This window comes from Bubalus kerabau, chromosome X, assembly GCF_029407905.1.
Source record: "Bubalus kerabau isolate K-KA32 ecotype Philippines breed swamp buffalo chromosome X, PCC_UOA_SB_1v2, whole genome shotgun sequence".
In the NCBI taxonomy this organism is placed as follows: domain Eukaryota; kingdom Metazoa; phylum Chordata; class Mammalia; order Artiodactyla; family Bovidae; genus Bubalus; species Bubalus kerabau.
Genome location: NC_073647.1, coordinates 20,112,203 through 20,137,059, shown reverse-complemented (window position 1 = coordinate 20,137,059; position 24,857 = coordinate 20,112,203). Strand labels below are relative to the sequence as shown.

Genomic DNA, 24,857 nt, shown 5'->3' with positions numbered 1-24,857 from the left:
TCCCAAGATTTAGGTGGGATTTGAATCTCTACAATGCTACTTTTCTCTTTCAGTCGAAGGCTTTGTACTGTGAAAAGCCTGAAGGTAAGGAAAAGGAATAGATTGAATTTTGGAGGTTTTATGAATGCTCTGCAACTTTTTCCTTTGTCTGTCATCAACTTTTTGATGTATTTCAGAAATTTCATTGGTCATTTTCTCCCCGTGCTGCTTTTTGGGTGTGTTTTTTTTCAAAGAGAGTAGATGGAATAGGGGAGCAGGGAGATATGTAGATATAGTAACACTGATTTCAGCAGAGAATCACTTTCTTATCAAATCACTTTGCTATTTTCTTGACTCAGTATCACAGTGAAAGATCTGATGAGAATGATTTGTTTTTAAGGCCAAAGGAAATGGAAAATGCGTGAAATTGAGGCAAGCCTAAATGAGCTTGCACTTTGATTTCTTTAATTTTGTGAGTCTGCACTGAGCACATGGCAACTCTTAAACCTGTGGGTCTAGAAGGAGGTTGGACACCACTGACTTGGCTTGGGAAACCCAACAGGTGATATTTTTCTGCCAAGATAGCTTCTGGGCTGTTACAGACCTGGTGTGATAGTCTTGTGGCCCATTCACAGTGCTTAGCTGGCCTCTGGAAAACTTCATAGTCACTGGTTTTCCAAAGGACAGAAAAACAATAAGTGATTACATACTGTGGTGGGCAAATCCATCCTTTGCCTCCACCCCATCTCATCCATACGTGCTTATGAAATCCTTAATCCCCTACAGGGACTAAAAGCAAATGTTAGCAAATGTCAAAAACAAAGTTTGCCACCCCCTCCCCAACTCCAATAAAAGTATTTTGCCCTATAATTAAGTTTGGGCGTCTTGAAGAATGAATACAGAGGAGATTTATTGCTACCAAGTGTTGTACATATAAATATATTACCCTGAATCCTAAAGTTGTTTTGAAAAAATTTAAGGGGCTTGGCTTTCTTTTGAAATATTGTATTTCACAGATAACATTGATATTAAACTATTTGGTCTCATCTATTGTTTCCATTGAAAATGCAGGTTTTTTTTTTTTTTTTTTCTCTTTTATAAGCGTTCTTTAACATAAGCAGCAATCTCTGGTAAGGTAGTGTTGTGCATTTGCATTGTTATAGAATTAAATTATGGATTCTGTCATTCAAAAAAGAATGCTTTATAAATCAAGTACAATCTCATAACTGAGATGAGTAAGTTTTTTTAAAATCTTAGGCTGCCTCATATTCCATACTTTAGTTTTATAACCTACCTTGATGTGATTTTTAAAGTGTAATTCTTTTTTTTTCTATTTCTGTATACTGTGTTTGCTTGGTAAAAATCTCATTAGTTTCCCAAGAAAAAACTTAAGAAAACTTATTATTTGTAAAGGACAGTAATGTAAAAGCACAGAGGCAGGTAGCAAGCCTTTATCTGTACATTGGCAGGAAATGGGCCAAATAAACCATGTTCTCTCCCGCCCTCCTCTCCCCTCTGATTACATTCAATGTAAATGATGTTAAAACTCTACCCTAACCGGAGGGATGGTACGGGGAGGGAGGTGGGAGTGGAGTTCGGGATGGGGAACATGTGTATGCCCGTGGCGGATTCAAGTTGATGCGTGGCGCGGCAGAACCAATACAATATTGTAAAGTAATTAGCCTCCAATTAAAATAAATTAATCAAAAAAAAACCTCTAAACTGTTAACAAATGGCAAAAACTTATTGTATTCCTTTTCCTTTTTTTACAAAAAAATAATCTATTGTTTTGAATTCCTGAGTATAAGAGACTGTCCTCATCTAATTGGGGGTGGGTTACAGATTGTGTCCTATTTAAATGGTTATGGTTGTGTTTGCCACTGGTCAGGGTAAACTATCAAGGTGGGTTTGTGATCCTAAGGCAGTCCTGCTCAGCAAGAGCCTGGTTTCTTTTTTCAATGCTGCTATGCACCTATCCCAAAGCCTGGGAACTGGAGCAATAGTCCTAAATGCTAGTAGGCAGGAAGACGAAAGATAGTCTAAGGAGAAGGAAGGTCAGGAGTAAGTTATTTAGAGCTGGTTAGGGGGCAGGATTTCTAAATGCAACTGCAGTTAGTGATTTTAAAAAAGGCCTGAAATTCAGAAGAGAGGTCAGAGATAGAGATCGAGATTTAAGATCTGAGCAATTGCAGTGAGAGATGAAACTTTACCCGGACTTTATTTCTCCAGGGGAAAGAGATTAAAGAGGAGAGCAGAGGATTTAGGACTCTACCTTGGGGAAGTAGGAGGAGAAAGAGAAACCCTAAAACTGCCATGCTTGGCTGTGGAAGGCTCCACGTGCCACCAGTTCCCCTGAGCTGTTAATTTTGACCCAGATAATCCCAGTTACGCTGGGTAAAGAATCTAGAGACTGAAATCGTTGTGACTGTCTTTGCCTTGCAGTAGATGTAAAGAGAATTAACATTTTCTCTTAGGGGGACATGTTAATGGAGTGGGGGGGCTTCCATTACCGCCAGTTTTAGTGCATATAAGGATTTCCTTGGGGCTTCCCTTGTGGCTCAGCTGGTAAAGAATCCGCCTGCAATATGAGAGACCTGGGTTCGATCCCTGGGTTGGGAAGATCTCGTGGCAAAGGGAAAGGCTACCCACTCCAGTATTCTGGCCTGGAGAATTCCCTGGACTGTATTGTCCATGGGGTCACAAAGAGGCAGACACAACTGAGCGACTTTCACTTCACTTACAGTCCTTATATGTGCTGAAATTATGTGGTTGTTCCTACCTTTATGAGTTCAGGAGGACTGGGTTAATACCACCCTCAACTCTACCGATAAATGCTTTCTTTTCTAAGGTACATTGAAACTAAGATATTGTTTGATTTTATAAATAATTTGATTAAAAATAAATTGATCAAATTGGAGAAACAGAATGAGAAGCCTAATGGAAAACAATAGTGGCTACCTTTATTTATCAAGCTATGTTTTAAGTTATACTCGGTTCCCTGCCAGGGGAGGTAAAAGAGCCACCTCATCCCATTGACCTGATATTTAAAAGAGCATTTGCAGTGCTTCTGGTTTTGCATTATAGAAAGTGAAAATCGCTCAGTCAATATCCGACTCCTTGTGACCCTGTGGACTATACAGTCCATGGCATTCTCCAGGCCAGAATACTGGAGTGGGTAGCCTTGAGGGGATCTTCTGAACCCAGGGATCGAACCCAAGTCTCCTGCATTGCAGGCAGATTCTTTACCAGCTGATCCACAAGGGAAGCCCAACATTATAGGTAACTCTCTAATTTTCAGGGCCACACCTTGTTCCCAGTGAAATTACGGGAGTGCTTTAATAACAAGATAACTAAATATGAAGGAGTGATTAGTATAGTCCATTCAAGCATCATAAATACGGAAAATTCATAGCATGTGTTGAAAACACTTGATGAACTGATTTTCTCCTGGGAATTCAGGTGGCCTAGCAACTTGCGCTCTTGGGTACAAAAAAAGTTGCCTTTTTTTTTTTTTTTCCACCCTTCCCTCCAGTAAGCTCCTGCTATAAAGCATCTAAGCAACTGTGGGAAAAAGAATGGCTTGCAGTTGTGCTTATCTTAAAGGGATTATGGCAGATTTAGTAATCCAAATGGGATCATCATTAGCTGCTTTGTACAGTACTTGAGTTAAACAAACACAACGTAACACATTTGACAATGTGATAAATACCGCGTCACTGACATCCTTTGCTGCCACACAGTAAACACCGTAATTAGCAGCCATATCAGCATTTACGTAACACCAAAGCCATGTTTGGTTCCACAGGACTGCCATATGATCCTGTCTGGAAGTGCTTAAACCATCTCTAAAACATTCAAATACCTGACACTCCCAAATATACTTGGGTGTCAGTTATGCAAATGATCCGGGGCCATTCCCTCTAGAATCGAAAGAAGAGCATAACTGTGAGGTAGAAGAGATTTACTCTTCAGTTAACAAAATATCAGTGGATTTCAAGCAGTTTCTCACATTATATGGATTCAGGGAAAAGAACTCTAGAGCCAAAATTGTCCAGAATAATGGATCTAAAAGTTACAAGATACATTATGTGTATATATTTAACATTTTTCCGTATTTTTCCTGATTACATATGTAGATCCACATCCTAGATCATATTTGATTTTATGTCTCACGTTGGGAAATTTCTATTTATGTCTGTAATGTTATGATTATATACTGTCCCTGATATTTTATATTTTAAATGTAAGTTGATGCATACCAAAGTGGAGCAGAGCAAGGTGGCTATGAGAATGAGTTCTGGAGTCAGACTAACCAGGTTTTAGTTCTGGCTTTGTCACTTGTTAGCTGTGCAACTCCTCTTCATCTGCTCATTTGGAAGATAAAAATGATGAGAGTATCAGTCTTAGGGGGCGTGTATCAAGACAGAATACATTCATTCACATAAAGTACTTATAACAGTTCATCCCGCATGCTAAGAGATTAATAAACTTTTCTTATTTTCTTAGCCACACCAGATTTTTAAATATATTAATGTCAATTAATAAAATCCTTCATTTTTAGGGCCGGTGTGCCAGAGAGAACTGCAAGTACCTTCACCCTCCTCCACATTTGAAGACGCAGCTGGAAATTAATGGACGGAACAATCTGATTCAACAAAAGAGTGCCGCCGCCATGTTCACCCAGCACATGCAGTTTATGTTCCAAAATGCTCAGATGCCATCAGTTGTAAGTCACAGCTCTGCTTTTTCAAAATTGCATATGTGTGTCCTTTTTTTGAGGGTGCGTATCTACACTGGAATAACCTAGCAAGGACTTTGGGAAGTTGTCACCGAAGGATTGAGGATGCGAGCTAATATGTTAATTGACACTGCAAAGATGTTATGCATGTGAAGGGAGCAATCAGGTGTGAGATTTAAACACTGGGTTACAGGCACCAAGAATGTAGCTTATAGGGACTTCCCTCGTGTTCTAGTGGCTAGGACTTCACGCTCCCAATGCAGGGGGCCTGGGTTCTATCCCTGGTTCAGGGAACTGAAGATCTTGAATGCCAGAACTAAGACCCAATGCAGTAAATTAATAAATCAAAAAATGTAATTTATAGAAGAATACTAATAAAAGGAGCAGGGACATTTTGAGAGGAGGTTTGATGATTATTACATAAAAACCTTTTAATTTAGGATATTAATTCAGATAAATTTCCTTGCTCTTTGATAGTTCTGTTGTTACTTTTAAATAGATTTTTCACTTTAAAATAACTTTAGATTTAAAGGAAAGTTGCAAAGATAGTACTGAGACTTACCATATTACCCATCACCTGGTTTTTCCCACTTTTAATATCTTATATGCAGTTTATTTGTCAAAACTAAGGAACTGACATCTACACATTACTATTAACTAAACCCCAGACTTTCTTTAGACTTCACCAGATTTTTCACTAGTGTGCTCTTTCTGTTACAGTGTCCAATCCAGGGTATCAGTGTATTTATTTGAATCCTATCTGTGCTCTCTCTTCTGGTCTGTGATTGTTTCTCGGTCTTTCTGTTTCCCATGACCTTAACAGTCTTGAGGGATACTGGCCAGGTGTTTGATGGGGGTTTTAACTTAACCTAGCCACAGAGTTTCCCTTTGGTGAAATTAATATTTTGGTGTCATTCTAGACCAATGTCTAGTATTTGGATCATTGAGTTTAAATGGATCACTTAAAAAGTGATTTAAGTGTCCTACAGAGAATTCATTTTGTCTTAATACCTTAAAATATACAGTTGCAGTTTGGCCTTAGACTGTTTGAGATGGAATTGAAAACTGTCCCTGTCTACTGAGTTCTTCCAGGTCTCATATTTGGTTCCATGGTGTCTCATTCTAATTCCAGCTGGCCTACTTCCTTTAAACCATTATCAGGCTAGTACTTGGAAAGGGTTGTGTTATGTTTATTTGTAACCCATTTCATTGGTGACTACTATATAATGAACACACTGAAAACTGAAAGATGTATGTAATATTTAGATATAAGGAAAGTGTGGGAGTAGGTCAGTCTGCTCTCAGCAAAACCTATCTCATTACAAAGTTGTTTCTCAGAATTCAAGGACATCTGTGTAGATAGGGCACCCCTTAATTGGTACATCTTTATGAATAATGCAAAAAACGGGTCCTAGGGGCATTAACAAGTCACTAAAATTTTGTTCCATGATACGTTTTCCAGGATGTCTAGAAAATGTTAAGTAAAATAAATAGATTTCATGTGTTTACTCGTTTGCCAAAAATACTTGCCTTGGAATTCAGTGCTGATTAATTACATTGATAAATTCGTTCCCAGAATGTCACCAGTGAGCTCCCTGGAGTTCCTCTTTGACCTTTAGTAATACTTTATATGGTTGAACTCCTCCAAACTCTGTCCATAGCTTTCAAACGCTGAAGCATTTCAGTTTGTTCTTGGTTTTGAAGGGATAGGGAAGAGAAAGTGTTCTAGATACTGAGAATAGTATAAATAAAGCCACAGAGAAATGAATATGCTTGGTGAGTCCAGAAAATGTGAGTAGATGGGGAGTAAAGCAAGGGAGCCTTTTACCCACCGTTACTGCTCTTGGCCTCTTGTGGGATGTCCCATTTTCAGACTGAGCAAAGAATAGGAGCCAGATTTTATCACACACCTGAGCCCAGCATTTAGTATGCAGCTGGAGCCTATATTTTTTCAAAGGTCAAGGGACATCAATCAACTGCCCTATTTCAGAGAACCAGAGAGCAAGGGCCTGGGGTAAAATAGGGGTAAAGACAGAAGGCAGACTATTCATCTTCTGTTGAGCCTCCCGTTGAGTATCTCCATGCCAAGTCTCAACCCTTCATGCATTATTGATCAGGGAGTGACTTTTTTGGAGTCCAGTGAGAGATTCATTGAGTTTTTCAGCTTCTTATGCTTTCTAATTTGATTCTCCATGCTTTCTATAATAGAATACATTTCCCTTTTTTCTTCAATGAGGGTAATTTCAGGCTGCAGAATATGACTGTTATGACTCACAGGAGTACTATTTATTTTGTAGCATAGCAGAAGACGTGAGACATTACTTAGAAGACCCCAGGGAACAATTGGAAATTGCTTTTCTACCTTGTAGATTATTTAACAATAGCTGTTATGATGTGATAAACTGATGAAAGATTAATTTCTTCAGTTATTATGTGTACAGAAAGCTAACCTCGAGATGGTTGATATGATCCTCTTTTGTGGTCTAGAAAGCTGCCTTGTGGGCATGTTGTCATTGAGCTAGTGTGAGCAATTTTAAGTGACATTTACCAGTCTGACTTGAAAGAAATTTTCTTTATTATGGACCTTGATTTTACTATGGAAGTACCATATAATTTTACTTTGTTTCTTTGGTACCTACTCTCCCTAAACAACTGTCTATCCCTTCTAACTGCACATCCCTCCTGCTCTGATCATCTGATTCTTTTCCCTAAAATATTCAAGCTAATGTTTAAATTTCCAGTCCTGTTGTTTGTCTGCCTGCATATTAAGACCCATTGGTATCACTGCCTTGAACCTTATGTCTTCCCACAAACCACACTTTGATCTGTTTCTAGGATACCGGAAGAGCACGTCTGCTTTTGGAAAATTGAGTACGGCTTGCTTATTACAAGGCCACAGATAAAGGGAATGACATCCTAGATGTAGCCAGAGAACAGATTCTGTTCAGTGTGACTGAACAATGAAAAAAAAAGCCACACCTAGTCAATTTGGGTGGAATGCTTGCTGTAGCAGGCAAGTTTGTTCACTGTATCTAACAGATCTGAATTGACATTTGCAAGTATAAAATTCCACCTCAGAAAGCTTTTGGTAGCTTTATTGAGGAAGTTTAGTAAGTGACACAAAGGGCGCGACTCCCTAGTATTTTTCAGTGCAGTTTAAGAGACAGAGCTCCTGATGTTCACAGCAAAAAAAAAAAATTATACAATTAAGAACTCCCCTTGGCATAATTAAGAGACAAACAGCACTGGAGAAGAATTTTAGGGCAAGCAGACACACTGGGTTCCAACTTCTGAGAACAGATAATGTTTGGAATTTCAGATCTTTTCATAATTTGGAATATTCGTTACAGAAAGAAATTTCCAAGGAAGGATTCTCACTGCTAGATGTAATATGTGTGTGTGTGTGTGTGTGTGTGTGTGTGTGTGGTGGATATGATGTTATAGGCTATAAAAATATTTTTGAATCAGACATTTTGTATAATCTAATAAATACCTTTCCTTTCTCTGTTTGAATGTGGTTGATTCACGTGGAGGCAGTTCTTTACATGAAGGTAAACTTGACCCAGTTGAGCGCATGCACCTGATGATTTATAGAGAGGCTATTGGCTCAGCCATAGCAGTGTGCCAGGTCCTCTGGTCTGCTGTATGCTTTTCATGGCTTGCATTCCTGTGGCCAAGTCATAGTATTCCAAACCACCGAGTCTATAAACACAGGACTTCAGCCTTTTTCTTTATCGCAGATAGAATCATCTGATGTTGTCTAGACCTTCCCCACCGTTTTACATCATTTTTACAATTCTGTTTACCACATACATTTCTCAGAAACAAGCTTATATGAAAAAAAAAAAAAGAAACAAGCTTATATGTCTATCTGAAAATGTACTAAGGAATAAAGGTGAGGTGACACTTCAGGACCAAACAGGGATAAGTAGGAAGTTCCAGTAGATAGGAGGAAGGGATATATACTAATTAATAATATCAGTATTTTTAGACTCCAGTGTTTCAAGTGTTTTTATTTAATTAAATAGGAGCTCTAAGATATTATGTTACTCTGTGCACTTTTGGACTAGGACAGATTTAAACGAATAGAAGTAAAATTGCAAAATAATAATTTTTGAAAATGATAAATCATTTCATAGTTAAAGATGAAAGGATAATATCTTTTCCTCACCATGATACATTATACATTTTGCATAGTCACGTCAGAGTTATAGATTTTCTATTTCATATAAACTATTGGCGGAAGTATTTCTGCTATCTCCCTGTTTTCAGGGCTCTTCTGTTAAAAATTATTAAAATTTTCTAGATTACCAGTCTCATGGTCAGTACAGAAGTTACAGTGAATGTTAATGAAGATTCTTCAATGAGTTTCTCAGTTTACCTACTCATGCAATAATAAATGATGACATTTAATCTCTTTCATCTTAATGTAGTGACATTCAGTATTTTGTAAAGTGATTGTTGCGAAATATTCAAGTCAGTAGACGACAGGCATTATGTAGTTATAAGATTAATATGCTCTTAATATATTTATGGCTGTTACGTCGTAAATATCCACGTTGACTTGAGGTTAATCAGATCATATCACAGGAGTGTTTGAAGTGGTACCATGCTACAAGCCCCAAATTTTATCAAGATTTTACTAAGTTTTCTAAAAAATTAGAAAAGATTTTACTTTTAGATATAGCAACTGAGACCTAACATTATGTGTTTGTTCTATAGATTGTTCCCAGGCTTTCCTTGAGGTTAGCAAAGGAAGGCTCTGAGCCCCTTATTTGCGTGGTCTCCTTCCAAGGCCCTGGGAGGAGGCCTAGCAATGTGTTTATAAAATTTGCCAAAAATATTTGTATATTCTTTGTTCTTAAGGCTCCCCTCCTCTACCCAACAACCTAACCTGCAGGCCCCTCAGATCCTGGATTCATTCCTGATTGCAATTACTGATCCAAGGTAGAGTAGTTATTCAGGTCCCTTCTGAGGCTGTGTATGTCACACAGCTTAAAGCCCCTTTAACAGTAAAACAAAAGAAATCACAACAGCAGGAGCTTTGCTGCCTTGCCCCAACTCGGTTTAATACAGTGAAACGAAAATGCTACACTTCTGCCACCAAACAGAGGGCATTTGTACATGCTGTCTTTCACAGTGCATAGTTTCTTTGATGGTAACCAATCTCAACACTCTCCCTTTATCTTCCCTTGTATATTCCCAGGGGATAAATTAAAATGTAATCGTCTCTCAGCCCATTTTGTGTCTTTCTCCTCTGGGGCCGGTTAGCTCAGTTGGTGAGAGTGGGGTGCTAATGAGACCATGTGGGCCTATTAGCTTTCCTGCTCACGGTCACAGTCTAAGCTCCAGCAGGTACCTCAGCATGGCTTGCCGTTCATCGCCATCGAGATGAAGGCAGGAAGTTGGGAAGGTCTGTGAAACTCATTTTCCCTGGCGGAGGATAAAGAAAATCACAGCAGCAACAAGAAACAAACCCAATGCTTGGTAGCCTCACCTAGAGAGGATGATTTTTTTTTTCTTACCACCATCCTCTTGCCTAGATCAATAAAATTCAATGGTTTGTCAGTGACAGGGCCATGAGTGTGAAAAAACATGGCTTCCCTCCCCACCCAGTAATCTTTCCCCCCAATAATCCTAATCTGCCATAATAACCTTTATGTGCATGCTAAATCACTTCAGTCGTGTCCGACTCTGTGACCCTATGGACCGTAGCCTGCCCAGCTCCTCTGTCCATGGGATTCTCCTAGCAAAAACACTGGAGTGGGTTGCCATGCCCTTCTCCAGGGAATCTTCTCGAACCAGGGACCGAACCTGTGTGTCTTATGTCTCCTCCATTGGCAGGCAGATTATTTACCACTAAGGCCACCTGGGAAGCCATAACAATCTTTATAGATGAACTAAATATTATTTGAAACCCTCCTTCACCTAGTCTCCTCTCTTCAGCCATTCTGTGAATATCACATTAGCAATTCACTTGTCCCCTGGAACCACTTTTTTTTGTAATATGTTGTATATTTCAGTCTATATTATCACTAAACCTTTTTTTTTCAAAACTCTTCATTGGATACCTTTTGAGAGTGATGACTTAGCCACTCCAGTTAAAAACTGCATGCATACATATGTGTGGGTTTGGGTGTGTGCATGCACACACGCATGTATATGTGTATAATACCCCATGGTTCTCATACTGTTTTTATGTAGCATTTCACATCTGTGTCAAAAGACAGTTTGGGAGTGGTCTTCTGCTTAAAGTTTTCCCCACCAGAGAGCAAAACAGATGGAATTCTCTGCCACTGGTTTTGATCCCTGAGTGTTCGTTTTGTTTTGTTTTTTATTTTGATTTTTGTAACTGGTCAACCTAAAAGTAATCAATGGCTTAGGAATCCATTTTGACTCACTTCACTAAATATTTCTTGAGTGTCTACTCATGCCAGGCATTTAAAAGAGTAAGAAACAGATAAAAAGGTAAATTAGAAATAGTCTCTATCCTCTACGAATATATGATCTAGCAATAGTAAGATGATGGATTAATTTTTTTTTGATCCCCTTAGTTTCTGATTTCTACCTGATCCTTTGTCTTATTTAGCTTTGAGCTTTTTTTTTCCCCTCTGTAGAGTGATTTATAAGCCATTAAAAGTTTTGTTTTATTTTGTGTTGTTTTGGTGGTGGTGGTGCTCTGTTAAACCGCTGATAATTATAACCCCTTGCATCCATTTATCATGGATTTGAATTGAGATATCTCTAGTCTCCAGGCTTTCTGTGGCTTTTTTGCTCTTCTCAGCTCTTGTTATTTTCCCCTTCCCCCCAAACCCTTTTTCTCATGCCTGTTGTTAAAATTAAGTAGTCATTGATTTTTAAAATACTTTTTCTTTCCTAATGCTATACTGAAGTTAATTGAATTACCAATGTTATTATATAGTGATTTAGCAACAAATAATTTTTAGGGCAGTTCTTGTTCATGTCTCAGTAACAAAGTTAAAATCCACCCCCCCCCCAACTAAGAAAAAAGTCATTTACCCTTTTACCAGATCCTTCTCTAGGAATCACCTGCTATTATGCTGTTGGTTATAATTCGTGGCCTGCTCTAAAGCTTCTTACCACCTACAGGAAGATCCAAATCATAACTTGTTCCCTCTTGCTTGCTCAACTTTATACCTATGATACCCACAATAATCTATCAATCCTTCACCTACCTTCCTCCCTTCAATGCTTCCCCTTATTTGGAGACTTCCATGATTAAAAAGGTCAGAAAAGCCAGGTTTAGTTGAGGATAACTATTCACTTTTGATTCTTGAATGTATTTTTCTTCACTCTCTTTTGGGCCACAGTGGCTTATTTATTAACAAGTATGTTTAGTACATAAACACCACTATCAGCTTGCATCTGTTTATAAAGTTCACTCTCAATTACTGAGGGACCAATCAACTAGTCTGGAGATTATGTGGGCCTCCTTCAGTGTCCCAATAATACCAGTCGAAGAGTGTGGAGATGACCAAGGAAAAACTGAAAATGATTCAGTTGTGCTCCTTGTGAACATCTAGTAAAGTCTGATGAAAATGAAAATGATACATTTCATTGTGCCTTGGGATTATTCAAGGATAGAAATATGCATGGTGATGGTGAAAGGGACTGCTTTTTATACTATATAAATGCTTGTAAATGAGTAATAAAATTAAGATATTATGAGTGCTAAAAGTTAAGAGTGCTATATTTCTGGCATTAAAATCAAGTCAACAAATTGTTACCAAATGTTTCAGTTCAGTTCAGTCCAGTGACTCAGTAGTGTCAGACTCTTTGCAACCCCATGAATTGCAGCACACCAGGCCTCCCTGTCCCGTCACCAGCTCCCAGAGTTCACCCAGACTCACGTCCATTGAGTCAGTGATGTCATCCAGCCATCTCAACCTCTGTCATCCCCTTCTCCTCCTGCCCCCAATTCCTCCCAGCATCAGAGTCTTTTCCAATGAGTCAACTCTTCGCATTAGGTGGCCAAAGTACTGGAGTTTCAGCTTTAGCATCATTCCTTCCAAAGAACACCCAGGGCTGATCCTCTTTAGGATGGACTGGTTGGATCTCCTTGCAGTCCGAGGGACTCTCAAGAGTCTTTTCCAGCACCACAGTTCAAAAGCATCAATTTTTCAGGCTTAGCTTTCTTCACAGTCCAACTCTCACATCCATACATGACTACTGGAAAAACCATAGCCTTGACTAGATGGACCTTTGTTGGCAAAGTAATGTCTCTGCTTTTCAGTATGCTATCTAGGTTGGTCATAACTTTTCTTCCAAAGAGTACACGTCTTTTAATTTCATGGCTGCAGTCACCATCTGCAGTGATTTTGGAGCCCCCAAAAAATAAAGTCTGTCACTGTTTCCACTGTTTCCCCATCTATTTGCCATGAAGTGATGGGACCAGATGCCATGATCTTAGTTTTCTGAACGTTGAGCTTTAAGCCAACTTTTTCACTCTCCTCTTTCACTTGTCATCAAGAGGCTTTTTAGTTCCTCTTCACTTTCTGCCATAAGGGTGGTGTCATCTGCATATCCATCTTATAAAAGAAAATGTTTAGTTGTCCACCTTTAAACAGGAGCTTAGAGGGAAGGCCTCAATTATGATATTGACTTCAGACCAGGATTAGCCTAAGTGAGTTAAGTATCTTGCATTCATCCAACAATAATTTTACTGACACTGGGTATTATTCAAGTTACTACAAAGAGATCTAGGCTGTTATTAGGTTTTATTTCTTTATACTACCTTGAGGAATAACTCATTTTAAGTAATAAATCAATGTTCCTAAGATGTCTGTGTAAACTAGAGATATTTATTTGAGGCATCATTTTTCACTGAATTGTATTATTATTCAAAGGTGCTTCAGAATCCTTTAAGATCAAAATGCGGTGGCTCCTAAAGTTTTTCCTTTACAGGATTCCATCTGTCTCCCCATTCTTAGTTACCAAGTAGTTATTATTCTATAAATAAATAGTTAAGAATGTGAATTTTAGTAACTATGTAAAAGAACATTTACGTGAACACTTTAATATTTGTTTCTAAAGTCTAACTTCTTCAATTTGTGTAATCTTGCTACAAGTATTAAATTCACATCCATAGATTTTAATACAATTAGCGCTTTACTTCAGAAATTGAATGCTTTATATTTTTGAATCCTGTAGAATGAGGGTCAGCAAAATTTTCTCTAAATGACTAACAAATAGCTCAGCCTCTGTGGGACGAGAGACAAGATTTGAGGATATTACATAGGTTCTTCTGGAATGAGAAAAAACAGATATCCATGCTTTTCATTATGTCGGTCTACGAGTGAGCAGAGTGGAATTTATTTATGGAAACTGAAACGTGAATTGCATATAATTTTCATGTGTTATGAGATATTACAATGTAGAAAATAACAAATGCTGGAGAGGATGTGGGACAAGAGAACCCTCCTATACTGTTGGTGAGGTTGTAAATTGGTCCAGCCACTACAGAGAATGGTATGGAGGTGCCTCAAAAATCTAAAAAATAGAGAGTTGCCATATGATCTATTACAGGCCTCCCAGGTGGCTAAGATGGTAAAGAATCTGCCTGCCAGTGCAGGAGATGCGGGTTCAAACCTTGGGTCTGGAAGATCTCCTGGAGCAGGAAATGGCAACCCACTCCAGTGTTCTTGCCTGGGAAATCCCATGCCCACAGGAACCTGGCAGGCTACAGTCCATGGGGTCAAAGAAGAGTTGGACGTGACTTAGTGACTAAACAACAACAATGACATAGATCCATCAATACCACCCCTAAGCATAGATCCAGATAAAACTTTGAAAAGATACATGCAGCCCTATGTTCATATCAGTGCTATTTTATAGTACCCCATATATATATATATATAAAAGCTAATTATATATATATTGGAATATATATATATATAATGTAATATTAGCCATAAAAAGGAAGGAACTTTTCAATACCATTTACAGCAAATAGATGGACCTAAAGATTATCATACTAAGTAAAGGAAGTCAGAAAGAGAAAGACAAATACCATATGATATCATTTATATGTGGAATGTAAAATCTGACACAAATGAAGTTATCTATGAAACAGAGACAGACTCACAGATACAGAGAACTTGTGGTTGCCAGGAGGATGGGTGAGGGGGTTGCATTGAAAGTTTGGGACTGCAAACTATTATTATTATATGCAAGCTATTATTATTATAACTAGAATGGATAAACAATAAGGTCCTGCTGTATAGCACAGGGTACTATAGTCAATATCCTGAGATAAACCAAAATGGGAAATAATATTTAAAAGTATATACATATAATATATAAAACTGAACCACTTTGCTGTACACCAGAAACTAATATTGTATATATCAACTACAAATAAAATAAAAATAGAGAAACCACTCTTACCATTCTGGCCATACAAAAACAGGGCAGGCTGGATTTGGTTCAGGAGCTATGGTTTGCCAACTATTACCCTAGAACACAAGCTCTTGAACAGTAAGTACTCTATAACCCTGGGGTGAGTTTCATGAGGTCCTTGAACTTCTTGAGATCACAATTTGTACCCATATGAATTTTTCCATGGGCGAGGTCCACAGCTCTCATCAGACTCTCGGAGAAGTTCAGGACTTGAAAAATATTAGGTGCCACTGTTCTAGAGACAATTCGCCAAATTTTAGAATGCATGTCCTAAGGCCCTGATAGTTCTAGGTACTTGGGGCTTCCCAGGTGGCACTAGTGGTAAAGAACCTGCCTGGCAACGCAGGAGACAGAAGAGACGTGGGTTTGATCCCTGGGTTGGGGCGATCCCCTGGAGGAGGGCATGGCAACCCATTCCAGTATTCCTGCCTGGAGAATCCCATGGACAGAGGAGCCTGGCGGGCTACAGTCCATGGGGTCACAAAGAGTCAGACATGATTAAAGCGACTAGCACACACACACACATGCAAGTAACCAGTAACTTGTGGGAATTCCTACCCTAGCAGCTAATACTGCAAGACACATTGAGGGTAAATAATTGTCTAGGTGATCTCTTTATTCATATAGTCAGTTGTTGCCATCATTCTTGTTGGTTTTATAAGATTCAAGAAAGATGAAAATCCAAACCCTTTGCTCTAAGAGAAAAGCTTTCTCATATTTTCAAATATTTAGTAAATGATTTGTAGGCTTGAGTGAATATCTGAAACATATTTAAGTGCCCGGTCAATTTGGGCTGTATATAGAAATCAGATTCAACCTGTTAGGTACCTTTTTCTTTAAAATTAAGACTACCCCACAGATTGGTTCATGTTTAGCTCAACTTACATCAAGGGCTGCAAGACAGGTACAGGAAGGATTAAATTTGCTTATTAAAATTGAATGTGTGAACTTGCGGCTGCCTGATATAACAGGTGGCTGTTAAATAAAGCTAAGCCCTTGAATGTTCAAATTCATGAAAATGGAATACTTACCCTGGGGCAGAGGTGGTGGTGAAAAACAGAAATGTCCATTTGAAAATAAATAAAAAACTCAGGAGTTCCAGCTGTGCCCAAGGGTTGAGGGAAAAAAAAAAAAAAAGACCTACTTCTTTTCAATAAACAGCATTATAGAATCAAGTTTATACCAAAGAGGAAATAGTTGTAAAATCTACAACGCTAACTTTAAAATGTAAATATGATACAGTATAATCTTACAAACCCGAAACTTTTTCAGCAAGCCCCTTGCACTATTTATATAGACTTCCAATTAATTTACAGCTTGTTTTCATGAGATTAGAACATATAACAAACCTAAGAAGGTTAAAATATATTCCAGGTTAACCAGTAAATTTTCCCCCAAAAATGAAGGAAAAAAATACAGAAGTTCAGAGCTATTATAACAGGAAGCATTGCTACATGTCCATTATTCCTAAATATTATTAATTGATCAGTATTTATTAGTGATAAATAATTTTGTAATCTAGATAATTCACACATCTGCCAGTTTTCCTTTTAATTCAATAGCTTTAGAAAATATAATATGGCTCTTATTGGTTCTGTAATTTTACCATTTGAGATTTTTGCTAATTTTGAGACAGCCTGAATCATCAAATTGATAGTCTGTCTTCAGTTCAGTTCAGTCGCTCAGTTGTGTCCAACTCTTTGTGACCCCATGAATCGCAGCACACCAGGCCTCCCTGTCCATCACCAACTCCCGGAGTTTACCCAAACCCATGTCCATCGAGTCAGTGATGCCATCCAGCCATCTCATCCTCTGTCGTCCCCTTTTCCTCCTGACCCAATCCCTCCCAGCATCAGGGTCTTTTCCAATGAGTTAACTCTTCGCGTGAGGTGGCCAAAGTATTGGAGTTTCAGCTTTAGCATCAGTCCTTCCAATGAACACCCAGGACTGATCTCCTTCAGAATGGACTGGTTGGATCTCCTTGCAGTCCAAGGGACTCTCAAGAGTCTTCTCCAACACCACAGTTCAAAAGCATCAATTCTTCGGTGCTCAGCTTTCTTCACACTCCAACTCTCACATCCATACATGACTACTGGAAAAACCATAGCCTTGACTAGACGGACCTTTGTTGGCAAAGTAATGTCTCTGCTTTTGAATATGCTATCTAGGTTGGTCATAACTTTCCTTCCAAGGAGTAAGCATCCTTTAATTTCATGGCTGCAATCACCATCTGCAGTGATTTTGGAGCCCCAAAAAATAAAGTCTGACACTGTTTCCACTGTTTCCCCACCCATTTGCCATGAAGTGATGGGACCAGATGCCATGATCTTCGTTTTCTGAGTGTTGAGCTTTATGCCAACTTTTTCACTCTCTTCTTTCACTTTCATCAAGAGGCTTTTTAGTTCCTCTTCAGTTTCTGCCATAAGGCTGGTGTCATCTGCATATCTGAGGTTATTGATATTTCTCCCAGCAATCTTGATTCCAGCTTGTGCTTCTTCCAGCCCAGCGTTTCTCATGGTGTACTCTGCATAGAAGTTAAATAAGCAGGGTGACAATATACAGCCTTGATGTACTCCTCCTATTTGCAACCAGTCTGTTGTTCCATGTCCAGTTCTAACTGTTGCTTCCTGACCTGCATTCCTGATTTCTCAAGAGGCAGGTCAGGTGGTCTGGTATTCCCATCTCTTTCAGAATTTTCCACAGTTTATTGTGATCCACACAGTCAAAGGCTTTGGCATAGTCAATAAAGCAGAAATAGATGTTTTTCTGGAACTCTCTTGCTTTTTCCATGATCCAGCGGATGTTGGCAATTTGATCTCTAGTTCCTCTGCCAGCTTGAACATCTGGAAGTTCACGGTTCACGTATTGCTGAAGCCTGGCTTGGAGAATTTTGAGCGTGACTTTACTAGTGTGTGAGATGAGTGCAATTGTGCGGTAGTTTGAGCATTCTTTGGCATTGTCTTTCTTTGGGATTGGAATGAAAACTGACCTTTTCCAGTCCTGTGGCCACTGCTAAGTTTTCCAAATTTGCTGGCATATTGAGTTCAGCACTTTCACAACATCATTTTCAGGATTTGAAATAGCTCAACTGGAATTCCATCACTTCCACTAGCTTTGTTCATAGTGATGCTTTCTAAGGCCCACTTGACTTCACATTCCAGGATGTCTGGCTCTAGGTGAGTGATCACACCATCATGATTATCTTGGTCGTGAAGATCTTTTTTGTACAGTTCTTCTGTGTATTCTTACCATCTCTTCTTAATATCTTCTGCTTCTGTTAGGCCGTATCATTTCTGTCCTTTATCGAGCCCATCTTTGCATGAAATGTTCCCTTGGGATCTCTAATTTTCTTGAAGAGATCTCTAGTCTTTCCCATTCTCTTGTTTTCCTCTATTTCTTTGCATTGATCGCTGAGGAAGGCTTTCTTATCTCTCCTTGCTATCCTTTGGAATTCTGCATTCAGATGGGAATATCTTTCCTTTTCTTCTTTGCTTTTCACTTCTCTTCTTTTCACAGCTATTTGTAAGGCCTCCTCAGACAGCCGTTTTGCTTTTTTGCATTTCTTTTCCATGGGGATGGTCTTGATCCCTGTCTTCTGTACAATGTCACGAACCTCATTCCATAGTTCATCAGGCACTCTATCTATCAGATCTAGGCCCTTAAATCTATTTCTCACTTCCACTGTATAATCATAAGGGATTTGATTTAGGTCATTCCTGAATGGTCTAGTGGTTTTCCCTACTTTCTTCAATTTAAGTCTGAATTTGGCAATAAGGAGTTCATGACCACAGTCAGCTCCTGGTCTTGTGTTTGCTGACTGTATAGAGCTTCTCCATCTTTGGCTACAAAGATTATAATCAATCTGATTTCGGTTATAATCAATCTGATTTCGGTGTTGACCATCTGGTGATGTCCATGTGTAGAGTCTTCTCTTGTGTTGTTGGAAGAGGTTGTTTGCTATGACCAGTGCATTCTCTTGGCAGAACCGTATTAGCCTTTGCCCTGCTTCATTCTGTACTCTAAGGCCAAATTTGCCTGTTACTCCAAATGTTTCTTGACTTCCTACTTTTGCATTCCAGTCCCCTATAATGAAAAGGACATCTTTCTAAAAGGTCTTGTAGGTCTTCATAGAACCGTTGAACTTCAGCCTCTTCAGCGTTACTGGTCGGGGCAGAGGCTTGGATCACTGTGATATTGAGTGGTTTGCCTTGGAAACAGATATCATTCTGTCGTTTTTGAGATTGCATACAAGTACTGAATTTTGGACTCTTTTGTTGACTATGATGTCTACTCCATTTCTTCTAAGGGATTCCTGCCCACAGTAGTAGATATAATGGTCATCTGAGTTAAATTCACCCATTCCAGTCTGTTTTAGTTCACTGAGTCCTAGAATATCAACGTTCACTCTTGCCATCTCCTGCTTGACCACTTCCAATTTGCCTTGATTCATGGACCTGACATTCCAGGTTCCTATGCAATATTACTCTTTACAGCATCGGACCTTGCTTCTATCAACAGTCACATCCACAACTGGGTGGTGTTTTTGCTCTGGTTCCATCTCTTCATTCTTTCTGGAGTTATTTCTCCACTGATCTCCAGTAACATGTTGGGCACCTACCGACCTGGGGAGTTCCTCTTTCAGTATCCTATCATTTTGTCTTTTCATACTGTTCATGGGGTTCTCAAGGCAAGAATACTGAAGTGGTTTGCCATTCCCTACTCCAGTGGACCACATTCTGTCAGACCAAGTCTTAGCTCATTATATAAAATAATATCACATCAGTTAATTCCTGAAGCTTTATATCTCATTCTATGAGAAGTATGATATGTTCCTATAACCTGTTATATCACAGTGCTAGTTAGGGTGGGTCAGCCTTTGGCTTTTGTCCTCAAACCTTAAAGCACTTCCTCTGACTGCCCCATCATCTTTCCTCCCACGTGGTGTCACCCCTTTCCTCTTAAAACTCTTGACCACCATGCCTTCTCTACTTACCGTGATGAGTCTTACTAGTTTGGAAGCAGGCGGGACATGTTCTTTCCATTGTTCCTAATTTGCCAGTTAGCTAATGATAAATTCACTGTGGAGAAGTAAATAATAACCCACTGCAGTATTTTTGCTTGGAAAATTCCATGGACAGAGGAGCCTGTGGGCTACAGTCCATGGTGTCGCAAAGAGTTGGACACAACTTAGCAAGTAAACAAACAAAACTCACCTAAGCCTTCCCCAGTGGCTCAGCGGTAAAGAATCCGCCTGCAGTGCAGGAGACACAGGAGCCGCAGGTTCAGTCTCTGGGTGGGGAAGGTCCCCTGGAGTAGGAAATGGCAACCCACTCCAGTATTCTTGCCTGGAAAAATTCCATAGACAGGAGGAGCCTGGCAGGGCTACAGTCCATGTGATTACAAAAGAGTTGGACACAACTTAGTGACTAACAACAAAGTCATCTTAAGGTAGAGTGCTAATGGGGAAGCCCTTCCTTCCAAGGTGAATGTGGTTTATAACACGGGTTTCATGGAGAAGGCTGTGCTGGCGAAAATTTCAACTCCAGCTAGAGGGTGGCTGCATGAATATAGATTGTCCCTCACTTCATACTCTACAGAGTCCTACTCTACCTCCATTTAGAACTGTTCCTATTATTGTGATCTAGCACAGGATGTGGGCACAGCTTAACAGTGCAACAGATTTTTTTTTTTTTTTTAGTGAAATTAAAAAGAAAGCAAGAACACATGCTCTTAGTAATACATGAGACATCACCAGTTGTACCGCAGTGCACCTACCTTAGAAAGTCACTATTAGAAATATACTGCGTTTAACCAGGATTTGTTATTCATTCATTAAAACGTTTACATTTATTTTTAAATTATGTCATTGATTTTATCAGTCATTCACTATGTATATTGGGTGCTGTAGGGGAGGCAAGAGAACTATCAAAGAAATTATCACCACATTGAAAAGAAAAGATGCTCCCATGTGGAACACACTGGAAAACAGCACAGTAAAGTGATAAATTATTTCATCACAGATAATAATAAAGGCAATACATATATTACACTCTTTGAGATCAGGACTGGTAAAAAAATTAAAAACCCAGTAATAGCCTTTTGCATTTCCAAGACTTTTACCAGTTATACTCTAGTGTATGTACCTTATAATCCTGTTATTTCTCCCTGCCTAATAGGAATCCTATTTAGGATATTTAGGGCCCTCTTTTAAACTGTGCATATTATCTGGTCCCTTAGATAAAGACAAGGCTAGTCAAGTCAGATTCGTTTGTAAAATAAGACCTCTTTAAAAAAAATGACCATACCATTCTCCTTTTAGGTAGACAGCAAGAAGTTATGAAAGCTCTCACCTTTTAAAATCCACTCCTTTCTTCCTCCCTCTTTGCCTGTCTTCATAATTGATAGTGGGCTGGGAAGAAAAGCAAGTGTTCGGTAGGGCAGGTAGGAACCGTGGTAGGACCAGAAACTTTGGAGCAAAGCAGTACTGCCAGGAAGAGAAAGGAGGATAGTGAAATGAATGGGGCCTTCAGAATGCCCACATATATGATATCGATGGTGACAAGGTTTTTACATAAAAGTGGAAGTGCTAGGGAAAACATGTTTGGAACAGACTCCATCAGTGCGATTTGATTTACCTAACTCATAACTGTTAAAATTATGTGGCTTGGTTTATCAGCTTACCAGTAAGTTTGTTACTCAAAGAGATTTGTTGGTTTAAAAGGAACTCTTATATGGGAATTAATATGAGACTAAAAATAAATCAGAAGATACAGTGGTAAATTTTGATACGGCTTATGCTTTTTGAAAGACTGCTTCTTTGTGTAATAATAGGAATAATCTGTTGACCTCTAACACCTTTTTTTCCTCTTTTAAACATACAGAATTCTTTTCCTGTGAATCCTGCAATTGCAGCTAATCCTGCCATGGCTTACAATCCTTACTTACCTCCTCATCCTGGGATGGGCCTGGTCCCCGCCGAACTGGTACAAAACGCACCTGTTCTGATTCCTGGAAACCCACCTCTGCCACTGCCAGGGCCTGTTGGTCCAAAACCGATACGTTCAGATAAACTGGAGGTATTTGTGTAGAAATCTATGAATACTCATAAGGGTAGATATTAGCCTTATGCATAAACATTTCCAGAACCTGGTGTCTTGAATGCTTTAAATAAGTACATCTGGGTTTTAAGCTGCTGGAATCTAACCTCAGAGAAGTAATAGACATTTCACTGTGGCAGTTTTACCCTGTTATGAAGTGCACAGTCGTACAGTAGGTCAAACAATGTCTTAGTTTGCCCGGCTGCCGATTGTGTATCTCCTCTGCTATGGCACAGAGAGTCTGGTGGGCATGCTCCAGCTTTACAGTCTGGAATTACAGTCTGTATTCACTGGTGGATCTCTACTTGCTAGAATAATCAAACTGAAAATAAAAGACCCATTAACTGCCTATGAATGCAGAATGTAAATGAGTCTCATAGAGTCTAAACCTGTTTCTCCATATTAAGAATGATGTACTAGATCAGAAATATCCTTATACCTAAGAAAAGGAAACTAAAAGAAAATTGCAAACAGCTTTTTGATTTATGGAAGTCCTTCAGACTATGTCCTTTTCCATAAGTTGAAATAAGTAACTAGTCAGTTTCTTACAAAGTCAGCTCCATTGGCAACTCCTCAAATGCTTGGCCATGTATCGGACCGGAATCTGTACATGTCCTTTAGTTATGGTTCACACGTCTGCTTGTAAAAGCACATTGTTGTGTGATAAAGACATATCTTGGCCCTTAACAAAATAATCCCCTCCTGCAAATATAGCTAATTACACTTTAGGCTGTGTATCAAGTGGAGGATTAAAAACTGGTTTTCAATAATTGGTTGTTGTTGGTTAGTCGCTAAGTCATATCCAACTCTTTTGCGACCCCATACACTGTAGCCCACCAGGCTCCTCTGTCCATGGGATTTTCCAGGCAAGAATACTGGAGTGGGCTGCCATTTCCTACTCCAGGGGATCTTTCCAACCCAGGGATCAAGCCTGCGTCTCCTGTATTGGCAGGTGATTCTTTATTGCTGAGCCACCAGGGAAGCCTAATTTTCGAGAATACTTTCATTTCAATGTAAGGAAAGCTGACAAACTTCCTTTGGGGACAATGGATTGTTATCTTTCTTGGAAGAGAAATTTTGTTTATGTTTATGTCTCATAGTGACTATGGCTTGACTTTATCCTTCAAGTTTTGAAATTTTTCCTAAATAGATGACAAAAGAATGTGTACTGTTGCTCTTACATTCACTGGAAAAATAAATAAAAACTAATAACCTTCCAAGCGTCAATGTGATTTTTTTTTTCTTTAAGGTTTGCCGTGAATTTCAGCGAGGTAATTGTACCCGTGGTGAGAATGATTGCCGCTATGCTCACCCTACTGATGTGTCCATGATTGAGCCAAGTGATAATACTGTGACCATCTGCATGGATTATATCAAAGGTCGATGCTCCCGGGAGAAATGCAAGTATTTTCATCCTCCTGCGCACTTGCAAGCCAAACTCAAAGCAGCTCATTACCAGATGAACCATTCAGCTGCCACTGCAATGGTAAGAACAGGCTAGGACTTGTCGACTCTCTGTTTGGGGATAAATGATTCATATATGCCTCAATTTGTCTAATACCCTGGAATCACAATCTTGGATAGTCATGAGTGGACCTTAAAATGAATCTCCTAGGATATAAACTGGAAAGGAGAGAACCTATTTATTCTAATTCACTAAAAGTTTCTAAAGGTAATTATTTAAAAGCTTTCCTAATGATTCTTACTGTGCTCTTTCTCCCATTTTTTAAGAAGTAAATTATACAACTTAAACAGTAAATTATTTTTGAGTGTTTTTTACAGCCTAACTAACCTTAATATCCTGTGAGCCACCTAGATGGGCACTTTGCTGGTAATATCCTTAGTAACTTTCAAAAACAGAGGACTTGGAAGGATGAGTTGGTAATTAAGTTCTGATTTCCCAAAAGTTGATGATTTCAAGGCAGCAGCCAGGCAAGGCTTGAGGGGGAATTTCTATATGGTTGGGAGAAGAGACCTGACTATTGGGTTGCCATAGTAAGTAAATTTTGGAGAAAAGTTAGTTCTACTTAACTATGTAAGGTAGGAGGTAGAAAAAATACTTTGATAACACTATTGTGTGATAGGCTGAAAAGTAGGAATTGTGATTACTTAGGTTTGTCATAGTTGTCAATTATTTTGATAGGCTGTAAGCTATCCATTTCTTTGACATCCTGGACCTTTCCTCATGTAATACGGTATAACCCAAATAAGGGACAACATTCTGAGGAAACCTCATTTTTCCTGGCTGTGGGAGAAAATCACCTCTATGACCCTGAAGCCCATGACAGAGATCTTTCCTTTTCATAAGAGAGATGCATTTATTTTCAGGCATCCCTATTTATTGAGAAGGTTTTCTCATACTGAGTTAAAATCTACCTCACTTTAACTGGCACATACACTTATTTTATTACCAAAAAATGTCTATCCCTATTTCATAGGAACCTGATTCTCATGTCTTTTCTCTAAACCAAATACCCCAAATTTCTCCAAACTTCTTTCACAGATGACAGCTTTGAGGCCACAGCACCAATGTTGGACTTGTTCCTCTTTCTCAGTAACCCCGCTCTCTCATAACTGAACCCACTACTTTGTGAAAGAGCTGAGTACCAACATAGAACACACTT

The 24,857-nt window shown here is 39.0% G+C and overlaps 1 protein-coding gene and 1 long non-coding RNA gene across 13 annotated transcripts in view; one reads left to right on the top strand and one right to left on the bottom strand.

The window, feature by feature from the left end:
• MBNL3 (muscleblind like splicing regulator 3) overlaps positions 1–24,857 on the top strand; it is a 120,818-nt gene that overhangs the window by 79,057 nt on the left and 16,904 nt on the right. For all 12 annotated transcript variants that reach the window (XM_055564768.1, XM_055564774.1, XM_055564773.1 and 9 more), the window contains 3 exons: positions 4,541–4,705; positions 22,018–22,212; positions 23,483–23,719. In XM_055564768.1, coding sequence (XP_055420743.1) covers positions 4,541–4,705; positions 22,018–22,212; positions 23,483–23,719 — 597 coding nt within the window. The remainder of the gene's footprint in view (positions 1–4,540; positions 4,706–22,017; positions 22,213–23,482; positions 23,720–24,857) is intronic.
• On the bottom strand, positions 9,760–21,724 carry LOC129639640 (uncharacterized). Its single transcript, XR_008708526.1, has 3 exons — positions 21,487–21,724; positions 20,350–20,518; positions 9,760–10,150 (listed from the first exon to the last, which is right to left on the bottom strand). It is a non-coding gene; the product is annotated as an uncharacterized LOC129639640 (long non-coding RNA).